At 40.7% G+C, this 18,807-nt stretch overlaps 1 protein-coding gene across 3 annotated transcripts; it reads left to right on the top strand.

The window, feature by feature from the left end:
• Nucleotides 1-1,976: 1,976 nt before the first annotated feature.
• On the top strand, nucleotides 1,977-18,501 carry rbms2b (RNA binding motif, single stranded interacting protein 2b). Of its 3 annotated transcripts, none has more exons than XM_004558788.3 (14): nucleotides 1,977-2,475; nucleotides 8,728-8,912; nucleotides 11,714-11,772; nucleotides 12,820-12,911; nucleotides 15,453-15,610; nucleotides 15,853-15,932; nucleotides 16,085-16,194; nucleotides 16,303-16,349; nucleotides 16,443-16,536; nucleotides 16,695-16,745; nucleotides 16,828-16,938; nucleotides 17,091-17,171; nucleotides 17,269-17,350; nucleotides 17,431-18,501. In XM_004558788.3, the coding sequence occupies exons 1-13, from the start codon at nucleotides 2,359-2,361 to the stop codon at nucleotides 17,344-17,346; spliced, it is 1,263 nt and encodes a 420-aa protein (XP_004558845.1). In that variant the 5' UTR covers nucleotides 1,977-2,358; the 3' UTR covers nucleotides 17,347-17,350; nucleotides 17,431-18,501. The 3 variants fall into 3 exon arrangements, with proteins under 3 accessions (XP_004558845.1, XP_012776677.1, XP_004558846.1); XM_012921223.3 differs by having other exon boundaries at nucleotides 1,985-2,430; nucleotides 8,731-8,912; XM_004558789.3 differs by having other exon boundaries at nucleotides 1,996-2,430.
• The last annotated feature ends 306 nt before the right edge of the window (nucleotides 18,502-18,807 follow it).

Genomic DNA, 18,807 nt, shown 5'->3' with positions numbered 1-18,807 from the left:
CCGTCTGTCTGACTAGACCATCATGATGAAATCTGGATGAAATCCCTTGTGCATGTAGATCAACCTAAGTTTACGGGCTCGGTCTGAATTTTACAGTCAGAGATGTAATATTCACATACGACAGTTAGGTAAGAAACAATATAGCTGATGTTGCGTATGTTTTCTGCAAACATGAGGATTAATCAGAGTACACAAGAAAAGGCTCGGGGGTAAAAAGATTTATATGGCAAGCAGCTCGTGTTAATAAAAACAGTTATCGTGCATTGTGAAAATATATTAATAGAAGGGTGGGAGCTCATTTTCATTTTACTTAGAAAATCTTGACATCATTTTCTATTTATTTTTAATACATAAGTATGGAAACAATTAGTAGTTCCAGTTGTCCAACAAGTTTTTAATGACAATAACCTATCATTAGATCATTCCCGTTAAACACACACACACACACACACACACACACACACACACACACACACACACACACTATTTAATGACTACATTTCCCCTTTTGACACAAAAGTTGGCATAGCAACATTTTCTAATCTCAATAATCAATATTAGCCCTCCTCTCCTCTGTTGAGGGATCCCTCTGTGACTACAGTTGCATATAAATTTTGCAAATAATTTAGACATCATCTTGCCTATTTCACCTATTTTTAAATTTTTTTTAAATAAGATTTGATTTAATGAAAAAATGATTTAAGAATTGTAACCAATTGCAACCAATAGTAACCAGTTTGAACATGGTTAAAAGACTGTAAAAATCTACATATAGACAGAATGATGCAATGATGTGAAAATCATTTAACCACCATATTTAATAATAATTAAAAAAAAAGTATTAAGACAAAATATTACAATACTGCTGATATTTATTATTTCAAGAACAACATCAACACTTTAGATGTCAGCCTCATGTTTAAAAAAAATTAAGATTGGCAACTATTATATGCCAGGATCCTATACTGGCATATAATAGTGAGTATGGATTATAATGTACATAGTATGAGTATCTTACACATCAGTGAAGGTACCATGAATACCAAACATTAAACTGAGGTTTTGGAGCAAGTTGTTTTTCTCAGGGAAAGCCTTGCTTATTTCAGCAAGACAATGCTTAACCGTGCTTCTGTTCCAACAGCATGTCTCCACTGTGCAATAACCTGGTGTTTTATAGTAACCTGCTTACAGTTCAGACCTGTCACCCACTGAAAAGATCTGACACAGTAAGAAGTGACATTTCTGATGGACTCCCCTGAACTGTTTAGCAATTTATTTCAAGCAGAAAAGGAAAACGATTACACAGAAGTAAACAGATTTATATTTTACACAGGATCCCAACTTTCTTGAATATGCAGCAGTGGTTCATAGAGCTGGTAGGTAATAGTTAGCCTTAAAGAGCTGCTGGCTGTTTGTTTACTGCACCTGTACATCTTGGTGTGGTGTTGAAGTTAGGGGGTAAAATTTCAAAAGAAAAACAGAAAAAGGGCCAGATAATAAGGCAAGGATGGGACAAGTGATTGTGTAAGACAACATATTTGATGTGTGGGCTTCATTTTCCTCAGATGACAAGGGTCAACGTCTGTTAGTGAATTTGGCCTGGTGCTCTGAAAGGTTTGGAAATGCACTTGGCAAAAGTATAGAGAAAAGAAGGGATGGCTGAAAACGTTATTAGAGAGTCAATCTAGCTTTAATTATATAATTAAGGAGAATACTAATTAATGCTTCTCTTTCCATCTACATTGGCCTTAGGCAAAAACATTATCTCAACACGTCCCAGTTTTTTTCCCTTTTCTTTTTAAATCTCAGTAAGCTGCTGTATTTTAATGTCTACTTCCAACTCAGGAAATAGTAGCAGTGATCTGGTCCTCCTCATTTCATATGCACTAGAGGTACTTGACCCAGGGCTTGTGTATGGCTTGAGCAAAGAAAAAGCCAATAAAAAGTGTCTACTGTTAGGGAGATCACCTTATCTAAATCACCATTCCCATTCTTCAAAGTGCACTTTAAGCGCAGGCAGCTCTGCATTTCTTCTTCCTAATCATACTGGGTTGGAGGGATGACTTAAATGAGCACAACACTGGAAGTTAAAGCAAAAAAAAAAAAAAAAAGTCTGCTAGGTAGGTTATTTATCTCCCTGCCTAAAAGGTGTTATTATTTGGCGAGAAGGCACAACTGGAAGATGAAGTCAGTATAAATAAGCAAATAGCCCAGTGCTTTGAGCGGAGTACATGAGAGTGCTGGGAAACGCGGCTCCAATCACTACCGCTGTTCCTGGCTCAATTTCCCTGGCTGACGTCAGCTGACTGCCTTGGCTCTCTCCACTCTCCGCTCCTCCGGACACAGCGCCGAGTAAAAATGCTGCTCTCTGTGTCGCCAAGGACAGGAATCAACCCTTACAACAGCTACAACGGCAAAAACACCAAGAAGGTAAATAACGACACCACCGGCCACTTCTATCGCGTCTTTCTCAAAGTAAGTCATTTTCCCCTCTCGATGCGGTGTTGTTCGAGCTCTGGCTCTCCAGTTAAAAGCTGCTCGGCTGTTTAAGCTGCAGTGTCCTTGAAAGTGGATCACAGGCGACGTTTAAACTCGCATACTTGCCATTGCGGTGTTCGTTTCCGGCTTTTTGCTTGTTCTTCTTTAAACTGTTACACATTAAAACGGGGCCCGTTACGTTGTTGTTCGTGAAATAGTAGCAGGCTACAGTTTGCTTTCGTTTGTTCTGATACGGCGTCTGCTCGCTTCCTATACCGAGCCTGCACACAGTACAGCTTATAAATGTGTTGTGGAGGCACGCTAGGCTCAGGATAAGCTAATAAAGACGAAGCATATTTGACTTTAATATGGATTCGCCGGGTTTTAATGTCATATATTCGGCTAAGTTCTCTTCTCATTGAATTAACCACAAGTTAGCAAAGTTTTTTTTCCCCTCTTTCACGCGCACCAGCATGCCCCACCCCTTCTGTCTAATGATTACTGATGGCACTATAAGGAAAGTTACTGAGCCCACGAAAGAAGTCTAGTGTAATCGATTTTTCTCTTTTTTCCAGTAAAATGACAAATAGTTTTTAAGATAAATGTTGATTATTTTGCATACTGAGATGAGTAATTGATGAGGTGACGTGCAACCACTTTTCTGTGCAGGCTGTATGGATTTTTCTTAATTAAAATTCTGGAACTCGCACATGTGTAAAGATTATATATAACGTTTGCAGTCACGGGGAAATGTTACTTAAGTCAACGATTTGAAGTTTTCGTTGTTTGTTTTTGCTCGTGATAGTGGCAGCATTTTTAAAAAACTAATATTTAACCCCAATTTTTGGATTTATAATGTTGGTATTATAGGTATTTTGCATCACTATATATGTATATTATCTACATGGGCATATATAAAAATATGCCAACACGCTATAAAACGGCATTACGTGTGAAACAGCTGAAACGCTTCCCGTCTTTCCCTTCTTTTTCCTCGTCATTCTCTCTCCTGCCTCAAGAAGACTGGAAAGAATTCAGATTGCTCAGATTAATGATCTGGAATTCCTGGAATCCTGGATTCAGACATTGTGCTCACTTCTAGAGGTGCTTTGCAAACTGAAACCCTTTTTTTGCTGAAAGAAGACATGCACACACAGTTTTTTTTCACCCCTACACACACACCTTCACAAAGAAAGGGACTTGTAAATCCAGTGTCAAGTGGCAGCCCCTGGTCTGTGTCATTTACTACAAGAAACAGGGCAGAGAAAAGAGAGGGATTAAGAGACACCCCACCCACCCCCTCTTCCTCTGCTTTTGATTAACTCCCTGATCTTTTTTTTTTTTTACTTTCTCTCTTTTAGCCTTACAGGCTGTCTAAGTGTTAAGATGAACCCAGGTTTTAGTCAGGAAGAGAAGAGCAAATAGGTCTCACCTTCGAGCCGCAGGACATCAGGGGTTTCCTTATGTGGTTCTTTCCACCTTGCTGTTTTTCTCAGTCTTTTTTTTTTTTTTTTGCTTGAAGCAACAGAAATTTAATATAAAAAGATTGCATCTGTAATACTAAAATCGTTTCCACTGCCCCTAAGGTTTCTTTAACCTAGGAGGTAGGATGGATCTATCATTCTGTGATACAATATATCATCAATTTATAAAAGATGCTGTTGTTGCGTAGTGCAAACATGATCGACTTTGTGATGCTAGTAGTTTGTGCATAGATCGAAGGCTACTGTATGGTAATAGAAATAAGCAAATATGCATTTAATGTTAAGCAAAATGAATTTTTGCTTGTACAGTTTAATTCATCTGAGATTTTTATAGGCTACTGTGTTCTTATCTTGTGATTAATATGAACTTAAATCAAACAAAAGAACTAAATGTGGTGTCTGACCGATGTTGCATTTTGTTTTAACATGCTCTGTATCAACAGATTTAGCATTAAAGCGTCTTACAGTGAGACTCATACAGTTAAAAGCATGCGTTCTGCCTCATTTAGCACTCATTGTTCTTGCTTTGGTGAAAAAGTCCTTGAGTCACCTGCTCTCCCTACAGGAATCACCTGTGCTCCCTCCAACTGTAATCACCTCATCGGTCTTTAGCTGCTCTCTGCAACATGGTGTAGTCCCCCCCCCCCCTTTTTTTTTTTTTGTAGTTATGCTGCTTGCACAGCTGTGGTGACAACACACAGCGCTGATTTATCTTTCTTAGGCTGTAAAGAGATAATCGTATAGTAACCGGGAAGTGGGGACTGCATAGGGAAGCAACGGAGCATCAGTTGTTCATAGGCAGATAGCATTGATTAGTTAATATATAGTGAAAATAATTAAATAACATCCTCATGCATTTTTCATTCAATGTGCGTGTGTATGAATATATATATATATATATATATATATATATATATTAATTAATTAAAAAAACATTACCTCATGATCAACATTTCAAGGACGTGAATTGCACCGAACGGTGGCGTCTCTGGGAATGTAGTTCAGTTTAAAGAACTTTAATCTTGAACCCATGGTCCTCGTTACTACTTGTATTGATGTGCTGCAGAGGAATGTAAAGAATGCTGACACTGTTATGGATATAAGGAGCAGTGTAAACAGATACTGTATGTCAGCGGTTGTGGATTGACAAATAACATGCTTGCAGCTGGGAAATCAGTGGTATGCAAGGAAGTCAGGTTTTGTGCAATGATTAACTGAGAAGAAATGTAGCCTGTAAAATGAGATTTTTAATTCCTAATCATTTAAATTAAAGGTATTTGTCACAGGCTACCCTTTGCATGCATATTTTCATGTGTTTGCACCATTACATTGGAAATGACCTTACATGGGTGGCAAAACACCTGGAGCGGGACTGGGGCAGATGGGGAGTAGGTGTGGAGCTGACTCACTGCCATCCTCTTTTCAGATGGAGCCTAGCAGAGCGCTCTTAATGAGACACTACCTTCTGACTGGAGAGCACATGAGAGGGATTAGCACTTTCCGCAAACAAGCTCAGATCCCAATTAGTAAGGCTTCGCTTGCCAGAATCGGGCCCGGGCTCGGTCTCCCGTCGGATCCTGTCTCCCCAAGCCTTTGCAGGTGCATCCCTCCTGACAGCCTGTGCAGGCCGCTTATCATGAAGGCGAGGGAAAGCACCAGAAAAGACTGTGATTGTGGAAAAACAAACAGTGTACTGATGCTAAAGAAGAGAGGGAGATTAGAGAAGCAGGATAAGATGAATGGGGTCTGTGGTTTTCTCAGCTCGAATAAAAAGATAGCTTTCAAGTTCGGAAGGATGACTCCATATCGGTTTGGAAATCATAAGGCAGCTGAGTAGTGGGGAAGCATAAAAGTTTGCACATAAATCACTATATAAAGCAAGGTTTGTACTAGGAGAAACTCCATATCCTTTCATTTATTTTATATGCCTGTAGCCTGTTGTTAGCTTGACTAAAGATTTGGTTTTGATATTCATCTAGTTTGTTCAGAGGTTTCTATAAATATAGTTTAAATAAAGGCTCCACGGACAGGAAACATCTTTAAGTCTCTAATGCTGTAAAAATTCAAACTCTATATAATCAAGTTCATGTACAATGCTGTACCATTAGCCACTTACATAATGTGTCTCTGATCCTTAATAGTGTGTCATTACAGTGTAAACAAAACACAACAGAGGCCCTCCAGCCTTTCTTTCACAGCTTGGAAACCCTTTGGTTTGAATTCATGTTACATTAAAAAAATTGCTGAAATACAGAAATGGCACCAAACTAAATTTTGATATCTCCATCTTGCTTCCTGTTCCTTGTTTCCTGCTTTAAACAGCAATATTTCTGTGTTGGCTGGCATGTGACCAGTCCTAAATGTAGTGCACCCCTATTAGTCCTGTCACTGTGGTTTGTTGAAGCAGCCATTGATTGTCTGTTTTTCTGCTCTTCTTGCCCATGTGTGTAAGACTGTTTCAGTATTTCTGGGCTGGTACAGTTTACTCAAAGCTGAATTTTGAACTCCTACAAATGTAGGGATCTAACAGTTATGAAACTGAGATCTGCATACCGCAGTGTTGTCTTCCTGTATGGTAATGTTGAGCGTGGTGGTTAGCTAAGCATGTTTGTCTGGTGAAAGCTGTACGGATTCAAGATCGTTCAGGTAATGGCTAAATTCGAAGTGCATCGGAATGACAGAGTTTATGTTTGTCATCATGGGTGTGCATTAAAAATATTTTTCACTTACATCTTCAATAGATGTGCATTCATTCTTTTTTTTTTTTTTTAAACCACTGTTAAAGGTTTGGAGAGATATTAGTTGGTTGTTGAACGTTACCCTTGGTATTTAAGAAGGAAGGGAAGAAGACATGGGTCATAATTAGGCTGATTCCAGCTGTCTTTCTTCCTTTCTGTTAATAAGCCGATGGCCTGAGGGTGACCTTGTGAGGTCCAACAAGCCATTGGTGCAGGAAGATCAATCCCTTTATTGTAAAGATGCCGCATATAGCTAAAGTCTTACTTTGAGTTGGATACAAGGCCTAATCGATCCAATACATCCATCACATTCCTTCTTATTGCAGGATTGGGATCTCTGCTGCTGTCGGATGACAGAACTTTCTGATATTTAAACATGCCTGCTGTTAGGCAAGGGTTAATACACATGGCTTGTGTGTTGTTGCTTGGTAATGGATTAAAACTATATTTTGTGACTCACCCACCGCTACAAGCCACCCCATTGTTCTCTGTGGTTTGACCTTCTGACCTCAGTTAATCAAACTGTTCCTCCTCCTCCTCCAGCAGTAAGAGGGGACGCAACACCAAGGCCAAGCGTAGCTGGCGTTTGGATACATTTTACTTCACTTCCCTACTAATTTAATTTGATTGGCACAAGATGGGATCAGCTGGAGTAGCACTGTATACAGCTGTCATTCTTTGTTTGCTATCTGGCCACCGACAACACTCTGGGCATTCAAAAAAGTCATGTGTCAGTTAAATGAGTCCGCTGTGGTCTTAGAAGTTGCTTGTATAATGTTTGTTTGTTTGAAACCACTTTGCTGCTGATGGGAAGCTTAAGTATGTTTTCAGAAATGTATGCAATCACCCATTTCTGCTTAATAGAAAGCTTTAGTTTTAGCAGGTTTTTGTCAATATCCACCTAAAAGGAATGCTTTATAAAACTTCCTGAAAGAGTCTGTAATAGTATCATTCTGAGTGAACAAAGTTTGCTTCATCAAAACAGCAAAAAAATAAAATAAAATAGGGTGTCTTTTTAAGCTTTTCAGCTTTGCTTCTGTATATAGTTTCATTTTTAAACCAAGTTCTGTAGTTTTGGAGAGGTCTCTGTAGGTCCTCAAGGATTTTGATGATGGATGTTGTGCATGTAAACTCACTTTTTTAGCTGTCATTGTTCTCCAATGCACCTGTCTAGCAGCAGTCTTCTGCTAAATGAAAGGTGCTTCTGTAAAAAGTACGCAGGAAAGCAATTAAAGAATTAATGTACACAAAGTTAAGCCATTCAGTCTGATTGGCTAACTGTGGACTTTTCCACTGTTCGCTGGAGAAAGTCCTCTTTTCCATCTGTTTTTAGCAATCTTCCCAACACGAGTTGTGTGCCATCTGTGAATCCTGCGCTCTTGCGTTGATGGTTTGTAGAGATGCCTGTAGAGTTGGATCTGCACAAAGACATACTCATGCCAACCTGTCCATTCTGTTGTTCTATGGCAGCCACAGCACAGTGTGCTGAGAGGAGGCACTGGCTAGCTTTTAGAACTCGTGAACTAGCTTTAGATGCTTGTTTTGATGGAGGTTAAAAAGTCAGTTCACCAAAACGTACATGAAAATATGCAATGTACAAATAAAAACAGGCATTTTAAGATGTCTCCATATTAATTTTGCATATCCTAGTAAATGTGGCTGATTGACTGAATCTTTGTATATGAATGCAATCTGACTTTTATTATTTAGTATTTCTGTTTTTTGCAAATACTACAATGGTACATACTATTTCTTCTCATATTTTGCTTCATATAAATAGTATAAATTGTGTAATCGTAATACTTGTTATATCTTATATTTCTGTTTTTCCCCTCACAGTGACCTGTTATAATATTTATCTGACTGGCCTGACCTGTCCAGCCAGATTAAGCATTAAATTGATGCTGATATCTTGTCTGTGTCTCTCTAGCCTCAACTGGTTGGTTTTTTTATTTCCAGTTAATGACTGCATCCATGCGTACATCCAATTTCATGTACCTAAAAAGAGCCCTCTGTTTCCTCCACAGCAGACATATGTGTCCCCGTCCAATCATCAGATGGCTCCCCCAAGCCCCAACAGCAACACCACCACAATTAGCAATGGCAGCAGTAACAGCAGCAGCGGGGGAGAGCAGCTGAGCAAAACCAACCTTTATATCCGTGGCCTCCACCCAGGAACCACAGACCAGGATCTGGTCAAACTCTGTCAGCCGTAAGTCACCTAAAACACATTTACTTCAGCGTGCACTTACACCCAATAAATTTCTCTGGCTGTCTGAGGAAGCATGAACCCGGCTAGAGCAGACTAGATTATAATGGGTGATGGCTGGTCGGCTGCAAGGATGAAAGGCTTGCATCTCTACTTTTGGCAAATAAAGAAGATGTATAGTTTCTATACAACTTAAGTGCACAGGAACACTAAACCATACCATATTTGGTATTTATGTAATGTACAAGAGGGCCACATTTATCCATGCATTTTTTTTAACACATCATGTAGTGGCTTTTTGGAAAAACTAACAATCACTGGGGCTGCAAACTAAGACCTTTCAGCCTGACATAGCTGAGCACAGACTTTCCAACAACTAGGTACAGAATGTTTAGTCTCACTCTCTCATGCTAATTCATTCTGTCTCTTCGTGCTCATTCATACACTTTTAATCTATGATTATTTTTTCTCTTATGTTTTAGTCATGATACAGTATGACAGTGAGCCCTGTCATCCAGATACAGCGTCACTTCTGCACTATAAATATCATGCCATGTTGCTCATCAGTGTGGCTGTGAGTCTTCGAGAACTTTGTTGTGGACAGCATGTAGTCAGACATCAAACAGCAGCAGCATCCAATCCATCTGATATGTTTGTTAGGCCTTCAGTGGAAGACATCAAAACATGCAGGGCTGAGATGAATGATCTGCTCTTAGTTAATTGAATTATGGAGCCTGGTGATGAGAACCAGAAGAGCAGAGGAGAGTAGTGGGAGAAAAGGAGGGAAAAGAGGGCTAGAGAGATTGAACGAGGGAGGGTGAGGCCTGCTATTTTACAGCTGTCTGGAAGCTATGGCTCACATGAGGCAGCCCAACCCTACAGGAAACGGCAAGCCCAGGGGAAAGGGAAAGACAAACAAGGGCAATGGTAGTGGGGGGGTCAGAGGGGGAGGAGTGAGTGGAGTTCAGGGTTTGTGTGTCAGGTGGTGTTCTGTGGGGGTAGTTCTCATATTTCTGCTTTTACGGAGCAGATAAAAATCACTGCATGAAATGTGCCTTTTAGCAGAGCACATTAAGGCTGATGTAATTTTCAGTTAAACTAGAATGAAAGAGGATATTGTGTCCAATAATAGTTAAAGGGGTAACGGCTTGTAGATGAGGATGTAAAGCAGCAGGAAGACTACTCATGTAGGGACTCTGACTTACTTTGCTCTAGTTGGAACCGTAAATCTGCGTATACTTTGAGGACGCAGCACTTCCAGAGCTCCCCTCCCCCACACTGAGAGTTGTTGCATGCAAGCTCTGTGATGTACTGTGTACCAAGTGAGGGATGAGAGACGGGGATGGGATTGGGGGTTGGCTCTCCATTGGCCACCGGGCCCAGCATTTGTGTCTCCGGGTGCCTTGCTGCCGCTCTGGTTATGCAGCAAGTGTGCAGCATGAAGAGTTCATAACTTAAATGCTAGTTGTTGTGAGAATAAGCAGGCTGATGGCACTGCCATAGTGTATATGCAAATGTAGGAACACAATGCTGGCATATCCATCCAGTCAAGTGAGTGGCATTTTGTCACTTGGAGTCAGAAATGCATTGTGAAATTGCGGTTTTGCATATGAGGGCAAATGGCCCTCCAGCTTATACACACTGGATGGGATTGCAGAAAATAGACCAAATGAATGACTGTAACATGAAATATCTCTGTTATAGTAGATAAAATATTGTCAACACAGCCCAACATGCTCTCGTGCATGTTATAAGGACAAGGAAAACCCAAAGAACAAGCCCACATCAGCATTCAGGTTGGGATTTGCTTGCAAGGTAGAAAAGTGTTTGGGTTTTTTCCCCCTTACAGTCCTCAGAGTTTGGCACAATCAAACAGAATAATCAGATGAAGTTCTGTAATGTGAATTTATATGACTGTTTGATCTTCTTGTCCTACATCCTACACAGATGACCTTAAGCCATTTAAAAAAAGTGGGGGAAATGCTTCCAGGCTTGTGTTTTTATTTTTATTTTTTTGTTTGTTTTAAATGTGTTTTATAAAAAAAAAAGAATATGTCAGACTGTCACATTACAGCTAACAGGTCATCAGCTAATCCTTACTTACAAAAGTCAAATTATTTATGAAATTGATTTCTCAGAGTGAGGCAGTGGTGCTGTGCCACTAGATGCAAGTTGAATTATATTTCAGGGGGCACTAAGACCCAGTGGAGGGTTAAAGGCTGTCTAGAGAGAAGCTGGTTAGTAGAATGAGAGTGTGGCTGGGAGCCAGTATTGGACAGGACAGCCAAGGAGAGGCATATCAGATTACACTGCATGCACATGCCTGGAGAGATGGGGATTGATAGACCCTGCTGCACAGAACCATTCGCCCAAGTCGAACACTATCCTATGTATTTGCAGTGTCTACGGCTAGGTGGGGCGTGGGGTGTGGGTAGTTAATGTAGAATTTTCATATTTACGGTGAATTATGATGCAATCTCTGAAAAAATTGATGGGGGGATTCATATCTACCAGTTTGCCACTGCATGTTGGATTTCCCTGGAGATATGATCCCTATTGACATTTGTGTGTGAGCTAGAATGAATAAGATATGGTAAATCTATAGTCCTCCTAGAATGCAGAAGCCCACGGGACAGTATCATTTTTTTCTAACTGAATTTGCCCTGCCTTGGATTTGTTATCAGATGAGGTGATTGTGTAACTTTATTGAAATCTTTAGATGATTTACAATTTAGTCATCAAGAGTATTACATCTATACACAGTGGAAGGACTACCTCTGAGTGCAAACCTCACTGTTTTTCAGGTATGGGAAAATTGTGTCCACGAAGGCCATCTTGGACAAGACTACCAACAAATGCAAAGGTGAGGGTTTGTTGTTGTTGTTGTTGTTGTTGTTGTTGTTGTTGTTGTTTTAATTAAATGAAAAAACACAGCTGTTCCATGCTCATCCATAATATTTGTTGAAATGTGGCCTTTCAGTTCACTAACGCCTCTTCTAGTCAGCTGATCATTGTGTAGCATATCAAGTGGTAAAATTACACCACAAATATGAAACTAGTTTCTCATCATGGTTTTTGCTGAAATGTGTGGGAGGAGAAATACCTCATTTTATTTAGGTGGGATACTTTCTTGATAGAATGTGGGGGAGGCAGCACAACTGGTCCCTATTTGGTCTCCATAGGTTCACTGTCAGATCTGACTGTATCACACATTTGCATCCTGCCTTGCGTCACAGTTTTGCTTCTGTTGTTTTTTTAAAAACATGGTCCAGGCTTGCTTGCATGTGTGAAAATGCTCATAGTTACACATCGCTGCACAGAAAATGAATAAAAAACATAACCAATACGAACATGTTAGAGGGAATGGAGTTTCTGTAAAAATCCAGCAGAGAAGGAGAGGACTACTCTGAGCCCACAGCACCGTCAACCTTGGACTGGGCGAATGGGCTTGCGTGTAAATAAGAGACCGTGATCAGATGATCCGAGATGCCAAAGTTCAGAAATCTATAAAAGAGCAAGATCATGTGGGGTCTGGTGTCTGATAGTTTATAGAAATCACTCCTTTACTTCATGGGAAGCCAAAAAAAAAAATGTTGGTGCGATGTGAAATCTATGGCTGGTATCGGTAATGTGCAAGGTTACAGCATACTGCTGATAAAGTCAATAAAGCTGTTTGACAAGTGCATGAAGCCGTCAGCTTCACACTGTACCTACTGAGTAGGTGTGTGTTTATTTTTTTTTTTAATATGGGCAGCGTCCTCCATCTGTCCCCCAGAGGGACGCACATTCCAGTCCTAGCCAGCTGTCTCTTCAGATTCATACACTGTTACCACGAGTACCTCATGAGTTCAAACTGTGCACCTCTCCTGCAGTATGCACATCTCACTGTCATATATTTTGTTCCCTGCAGGCTATGGCTTTGTCGACTTTGATAGCCCAGCCTCTGCTCAGAAGGCAGTGACGGCACTGAAGGCTGGCGGAGTGCAGGCTCAGATGGCCAAGGTGAGAACTCAGCTTGAGGTATCAAAATTCGGTGGGTTAATTTATAACTGCTTGGTGTAAGTTTAATTTAGCCTGAAAGAGCACTTTATCAGTGTCTCAGCAAAAATGTTGAATAATGATTTGATTCATTAATTTCACATTAAATGTTGACTCATTAATCATAGAGGGAAAAGGTTGCTCCTTGGGTTTTTCTACCTCTTAAGAAATAACAGATCTCTCTTGCTGTTTCTAGCGCCCCATTCTTTAAAAAAATAAATAAATAAAATCAAAAATCTATCACGAGATATTCCTTTATGCTTAAATCCGCTTTTTTCATACATAAAATCGCTGGCTTCATCAGTCTGCATTATGTTGTTCAGAAACGGTCATTCTTATGTTAATTTTCCCTGCAGCTTCATCCAGACGGGGCCTCTGGTAATGCTGGAGCATATGTCATGTGCTTGACATTTGACTGTATATCAAGTGACTTAGTTAGTGTCAGATTTTTGTTACTAGTTTATGTAACAGAGAGAATGAAAGGGTTGCAGGGATTTTTAAACCAGAGAATCATCCAAACACCAATTACTAAACGGGGAGAGAGAAAAAATCATCTGCCCTGTTTTGGTGAGGATGTTCTTACCTCAGGCTTTTTGAGTTCAGCATGTTGCACAGCTTCAATGCAACATTGCTCATATGATTAAAAGGCGGCATTTGGAAACTTAAACATAAATCACCTACATGTTTAAATAACATCAGCAATGTTACAACTTCTGCAGAAAAGTAACCAGGGTGCTGTTCAGAGGTGAAGCCAGCACCCTGCAGCGCTGTCACAATAATAGTGCACTATAAGACTATTTCTGTGCACAAAGAGTCCACGGATGCTTACATGTATGTATGTGTTTATAGTGGTGATGGTGTTTGGGGAGCACGTCCCAGAGCCTGCTCTTTGAGCTCCCTGCACAAAGGACCTGTCTGTTCTCCCTAGTGGCATCTGACTCAGTGTCTGAGCAGTTCCCCAGTCAGCAGGGCACAGTGCCCAGCCACCCGCCCTGTCACACGCACGCCCACAGACACACAGAGCCCACTTGACAATCGCACACGCACTTCAGCAGCCTTGCCTCAACCGGATTATGACACGCTCTCACGGACTCGCACACCACCGGCGCCCTGGGAAAGCTGATCTCTCGTTAAGCTGGATCACTGACATTCATACGGCTTCTTGCTCGCAAAATAACTTGATTTCAGTCACCCTTTCAGCCCGGCTTTACAACAAGACTTGTGTGTTTGCGTCAGAATTCTCTCTGACTCACTGTGACTCATTCACAGATGAAATCCACAACTGGGGCTTCTCTGCTGCTCGCTCTCATGGGTTCAAGCCTCATTGCTAGTGTACACTGCGGGGAGGGAGGAAGGTGAAGGAGAAATCAGCTTCATCGCAGGTCGCAGCGATTACACATGCATTATTCATGGAATGGAAATTAACTCGCGCTGCATTTACAGGTTTTTAATCACATCTGCACTCTGAGATAATGAATATGCATAATGGTTAGAGGGCGATACAGATACCGTCGGTCACATTAAATTTGTTTTAAGCAGGGCACAAAGGAAATTGGAAGGGGAGGAGCCTACAAAACAGTTCAAGTTGCTTAGAGTGAAACTTTCTTTCAGCATGTTTTCTAATCATTTTAAATTCAGATTTGGAAGCGCTGCATATTTTCTCTGGTTTATAAAAGCCGACAGAGCCAGCATCTGTGCCTGCATTCAAGGTCAGGATTACCACATGAATATAGCTGCCTGAATGCAAGCAGTGCATTAGTAACATGATCGAGGAAACGGAACGACCACGTTTTTGGTAGCACAATGCGTGAGATGTTCTCCAGATTGTTCCCGAAGGTCTTTGTCCAAAATGTCACTGCTCTCTCTCTCTCCACCAAGCGAGAGAAAGGGAGAGCACGTAATCGCTTTAGATCATCCAGGGATGGCAAGCCATATGAAATGTAATTATGCTTTGATATCGCAGTGGCTGAATCGCCTGCTTTCATCCTCTTAAGGTCCTGGCTCTGAACAATGACCCCCTTTTTTAACCCTTTGGAAATAAAATATAAGTGATGGAAAATAAGAGAAGAGTGTAATGAAGATCTGTGCAGATTACATTTGTAATAGTGAGCTATAGAAATAGAACTGAAAATTTCACTTGACTTAAAATGAGTTGAGCTGAAATCCAGCCAGAACTTTGTTCACCGTCTCTTTTCTCTCCAGACCTCACGGTCCACGTCTCACGGGTCCAAAATGAAATCTGACTTCAGCTTCAGACCTTCTACCTTTTCTTGCTGCTTTTTTTTTTTTTTTTTTTTTTTTTCTTTTCATGTCCTCTGCCTTACATCCTCCAAATATCAGTCATCTCACACACTTCCTGTTCAAAGGTTATGTAAATTTCCCAAATGTTTGCTGGCGGCTGTATTTTCTTGGAACGCTTCTATGGTCATGCCTCAGCTGTTGTTCTGTCACAAGGAAACCAAGAGCCCCAAATCATTCACCTCCCTCTGGCCTCTCTGTGGTTAGCAACAGGAACAAGACCCCACCAACCTGTACATCTCTAACTTGCCGCCGTCAATGGACGAGCAGGAGCTGGAGAACATGCTGAAGCCCTTCAGTCAGGCCATTTCCACACGCATCCTCCGTGACGCCAATGGAACCAGTCGAGGAGTGGGCTTTGCCAGGTACACGCTGTTGTAGGACAGCTGGCTGAAGTTGACTAGTTGTGCTGTAACCTTGTGTGTATTTAAGAAAATCTCAAGTCCAATGGGAGTACTAAAGTTCAAAGCAACTTTTTTAGTATAATGTTGGGTGAGTGGGCCCTCTGGTGGTCATTGTAGGTAGAAACCTTTCAAGCAGAAACTGTCATTCAAAGAAGTGATGGATTGGCTCTCTAGTTTTATTAAGCACAAAATATGTCCCTTAGGATGGAGTCGACAGAAAAATGTGAGGCCATCATCCAGCATTTCAATGGGAAATATATCAAGACTCCACCTGGAGTTCAAGGTGAGTTTTCTGGAGGTTTTTTTTGTTGTTTTTGTTTTTAAATTTGAGGCTGAGTAGACTGTCTTTATTTATTCAGCATCAAGACAACAGTCTTATTAAAACGGTTTTAGAAAACTGAGTGTTATCTCCTGTTTGGAAAACCTCTGGTTCAGCACCGTCAGAACCCTTGCTGTGTAAATTTGCTGATGGAGGCCAGAAGAAGCGCCAGAGCCAGGGGAAATATCTGCAGAACGGTCGGCCCTGGACAAGAGATGGAGAGACTGTGAGCTTTGTTTTTTTTAGTTTATTTTTTTATGCCTGTAAGGGGGGGATCCAAACACCTCATGTTTCTCCCTCATAATGACATTGCTCTTTTGTTTTCTTCCTCCAGGGAGGAATGACCCTCACCTATGACCCAACCACAGCCTTACAGAATGGGTCAGTATGCTGGCTCATGCTAATCTCTTGTATAGCCCCAAGGAGTGGTGGTCTAAGCTGTGGTCACTAAGAAATCTGTGCCTCTTTCTGCAGGTTTTACTCCTCTCCCTATAGCATTACCCCCAATCGGATGATTGGACCAACCTCCCTTTCCCCATATATGCATCCACCTGTGTCCACCTATCAGGTACTGGGGTTGTGGTGTTTTCAATTTTATAGCTTTTTGGTTTGAAATTTGTTTTTAATATTTCAGCCATATTTTCTTCTTTATTTTCTGCAACTATTTTGTAATGTTTCTGCACGTGTGTTTTTATATTAACTGACACGTCTTCGATTTTCTTGCAGGTACACAACCCGTCCTGGCTACATCACCAGTCATACATAATGCCACCCACAGTGAGTATCCGGCAGTTTATTTGTTTTTATTTCTCTCAAGACCCTTTTAATTTAGCTTTGATTCTTGATGTTCCCCCCATAGGGAGCTGTCCTGACACCTGGGATGGACCACACCATGTCCATCCAGCCAGCATCAATGATGGGGCCTCTAACACAGCAGCTCAGTCACCTCTCTATGGGCAGCAGTGGTACAGTAAGTACAGTGCACAGTATCTGGCTATGAGAAAGGCCAGGGTAAGAATTGTGTGGTTTGTGCCTTTTGAGTTTCAGCTTCTTTTTTGTATTTGAATTCTTCTCCGGGTGCAGATTCACACAGCTAATGAACTTATTTCCATTCTCTTCCAGTATATGCCTGCAAACACATCTATGCAGGGGACCTACATACCCCAGTACACCCAAGTGCCTGCCACCAACATCTCAGTTGAGGTACTGCCCTCCACCTCTCGCCTCCCTTTGGAAACATTTACCCCTCAAACTTTTACATAACTGCAGATTAATTAAATATTTGGTGCTTCTTTCTCAGGAAAGTGCCGTCCAACAACCTGTTGCCATAGAGACACCAACAGAGCATGCAACCTACTCTTACCAGCATAACAAGTAAAGAGGTGGGTTTTGACTGATTCCCCCAAGTGACTGTGTGTGCGTGCGTGCGTTCTAATTGGCTGATCTTGTCACCCTGCGTTAGATCTTCATCTGGGGCCCGACTGACTCTTGAGGGGTCCCAAGAGCTGAGATTCCCTGTGTGAAGAACTAGACACTCCAGGAACACAAACTGTTCCACACAAAGGACAAAAACAAAGATATTTTCTATGAACTCAGATTTTAAAACAAACTCTTTTACTTCAGACAAGCAAAGCTGGAGGACAGCAGACGGTGGGGAAATGGAAGAATGGAACAATGAGCATCTATTTTGATAACGGTCAAGAAAAGTTCAAAAAGCTGTTAAATGTGTCGTGTATGACCATTGATCATATTCTTTTTTTCTCTCTTCAAAACACTACTCCGGGGGGCAAGGATGAAACCAGGAAAAGAACATTTCAACACCATGTTTTAGGTCATGTTCTGCTTTTGTAAGATATGCAGTTTTTGTTTTTTTACATTTTTCTCCTTTTTGACTGATGCTTTCAGACTTGAACCTGCCTTTTTGTAAATAGTTCTTTGGTTATTTTTTTGTGTGTTTCTAGCCTCGTCCAATTGATTGATTGGTGCAAATATTCGGAAGCAGAAAAACTGAAGTCCTTTTTAGAAAAAGCTGATGTTGTAAGACTGATATGGTGCTGACATCGATTAGCTTCTTTCTCTCACAAAGGCAGCAAGTTTGTCAGGTATGAAACCTTACCTGAAGCAGTCTCACTTAAGTTTTTTGGCACTTAAATTTATTTAAAAGAAAAAAAAAGTTTAGTTCCAACAATCTCAACAAAGCTGCAGACAATCAGAAGATTACACAGAAGAGAACATTTTAAGCTGATGTTCGTTGCCGAAATATTTCAGAGCGGACTACTTTAAAAGAGATGAATAGATTTAAAGCATTCCAGTTGTTGTTGTTACCCGAGAGTTTTAAATATTGATTCACTTTGAGCTGCTTCACGTGATGAAATCCAAAGTTGTTTAACAGGGATCACATCTCACTCAGAGCTGCCTGTAAATAGATTGAAATGTATTCACACTTTCGCTCGACTTCCTTGATACATGTGATGTAATGTGTCAGTGCCCCTCCCTTTTTTTTTTTTTTTTTCTTTTTTTTTTTTTTTTTTTTTTTTTTTTTTTTTTGTTTAAGTAAACAAGGATGCAGATTCTTCCCTGAATCCCCCAAAAAAATCAGATTTTCTGAAGCGGGAATGAAATGTTGTTATTAAAGTATAAAGATGTAATTACACAGACATGGAGATTAACTGGTGACGCATGAATCTGTCCTGTTATATCTGCAGAAAACACTACTTAGGTGATTCATAACGGCCAGGCTATGGCTTTGAAACTGGCCATTGCTGTGTGTTTGCAATCTTCTTCTGCATTTCTGGTTTTTACCGTCATGTTTTTTGTTCTTAAACATTATTTAAAGGTT

The sequence above is a fragment of the Maylandia zebra genome, linkage group LG20, assembly GCF_041146795.1.
Source record: "Maylandia zebra isolate NMK-2024a linkage group LG20, Mzebra_GT3a, whole genome shotgun sequence".
In the NCBI taxonomy this organism is placed as follows: Eukaryota; Metazoa; Chordata; class Actinopteri; order Cichliformes; family Cichlidae; genus Maylandia; species Maylandia zebra.
Note: the sequence above shows the minus strand (reverse complement) of the source record. Positions and strands in the feature narration are given on the sequence as shown.

Excerpts from the sequence above, each read along its gene's own strand:
- rbms2b (XM_004558788.3), top strand. The coding sequence starts at position 2,359 with ATGCTGCTCTCTGTGTCGCCAAGGACAGGAATCAACCCTTACAACAGC. Across the intron at positions 15,933-16,084 it reads GACTCCACCTGGAGTTCAAG|CACCGTCAGAACCCTTGCTG; the intron begins GTGAGTTTTCTG and ends CCTCTGGTTCAG. Across the intron at positions 16,939-17,090 it reads CTATGGGCAGCAGTGGTACA|TATATGCCTGCAAACACATC; the intron begins GTAAGTACAGTG and ends ATTCTCTTCCAG.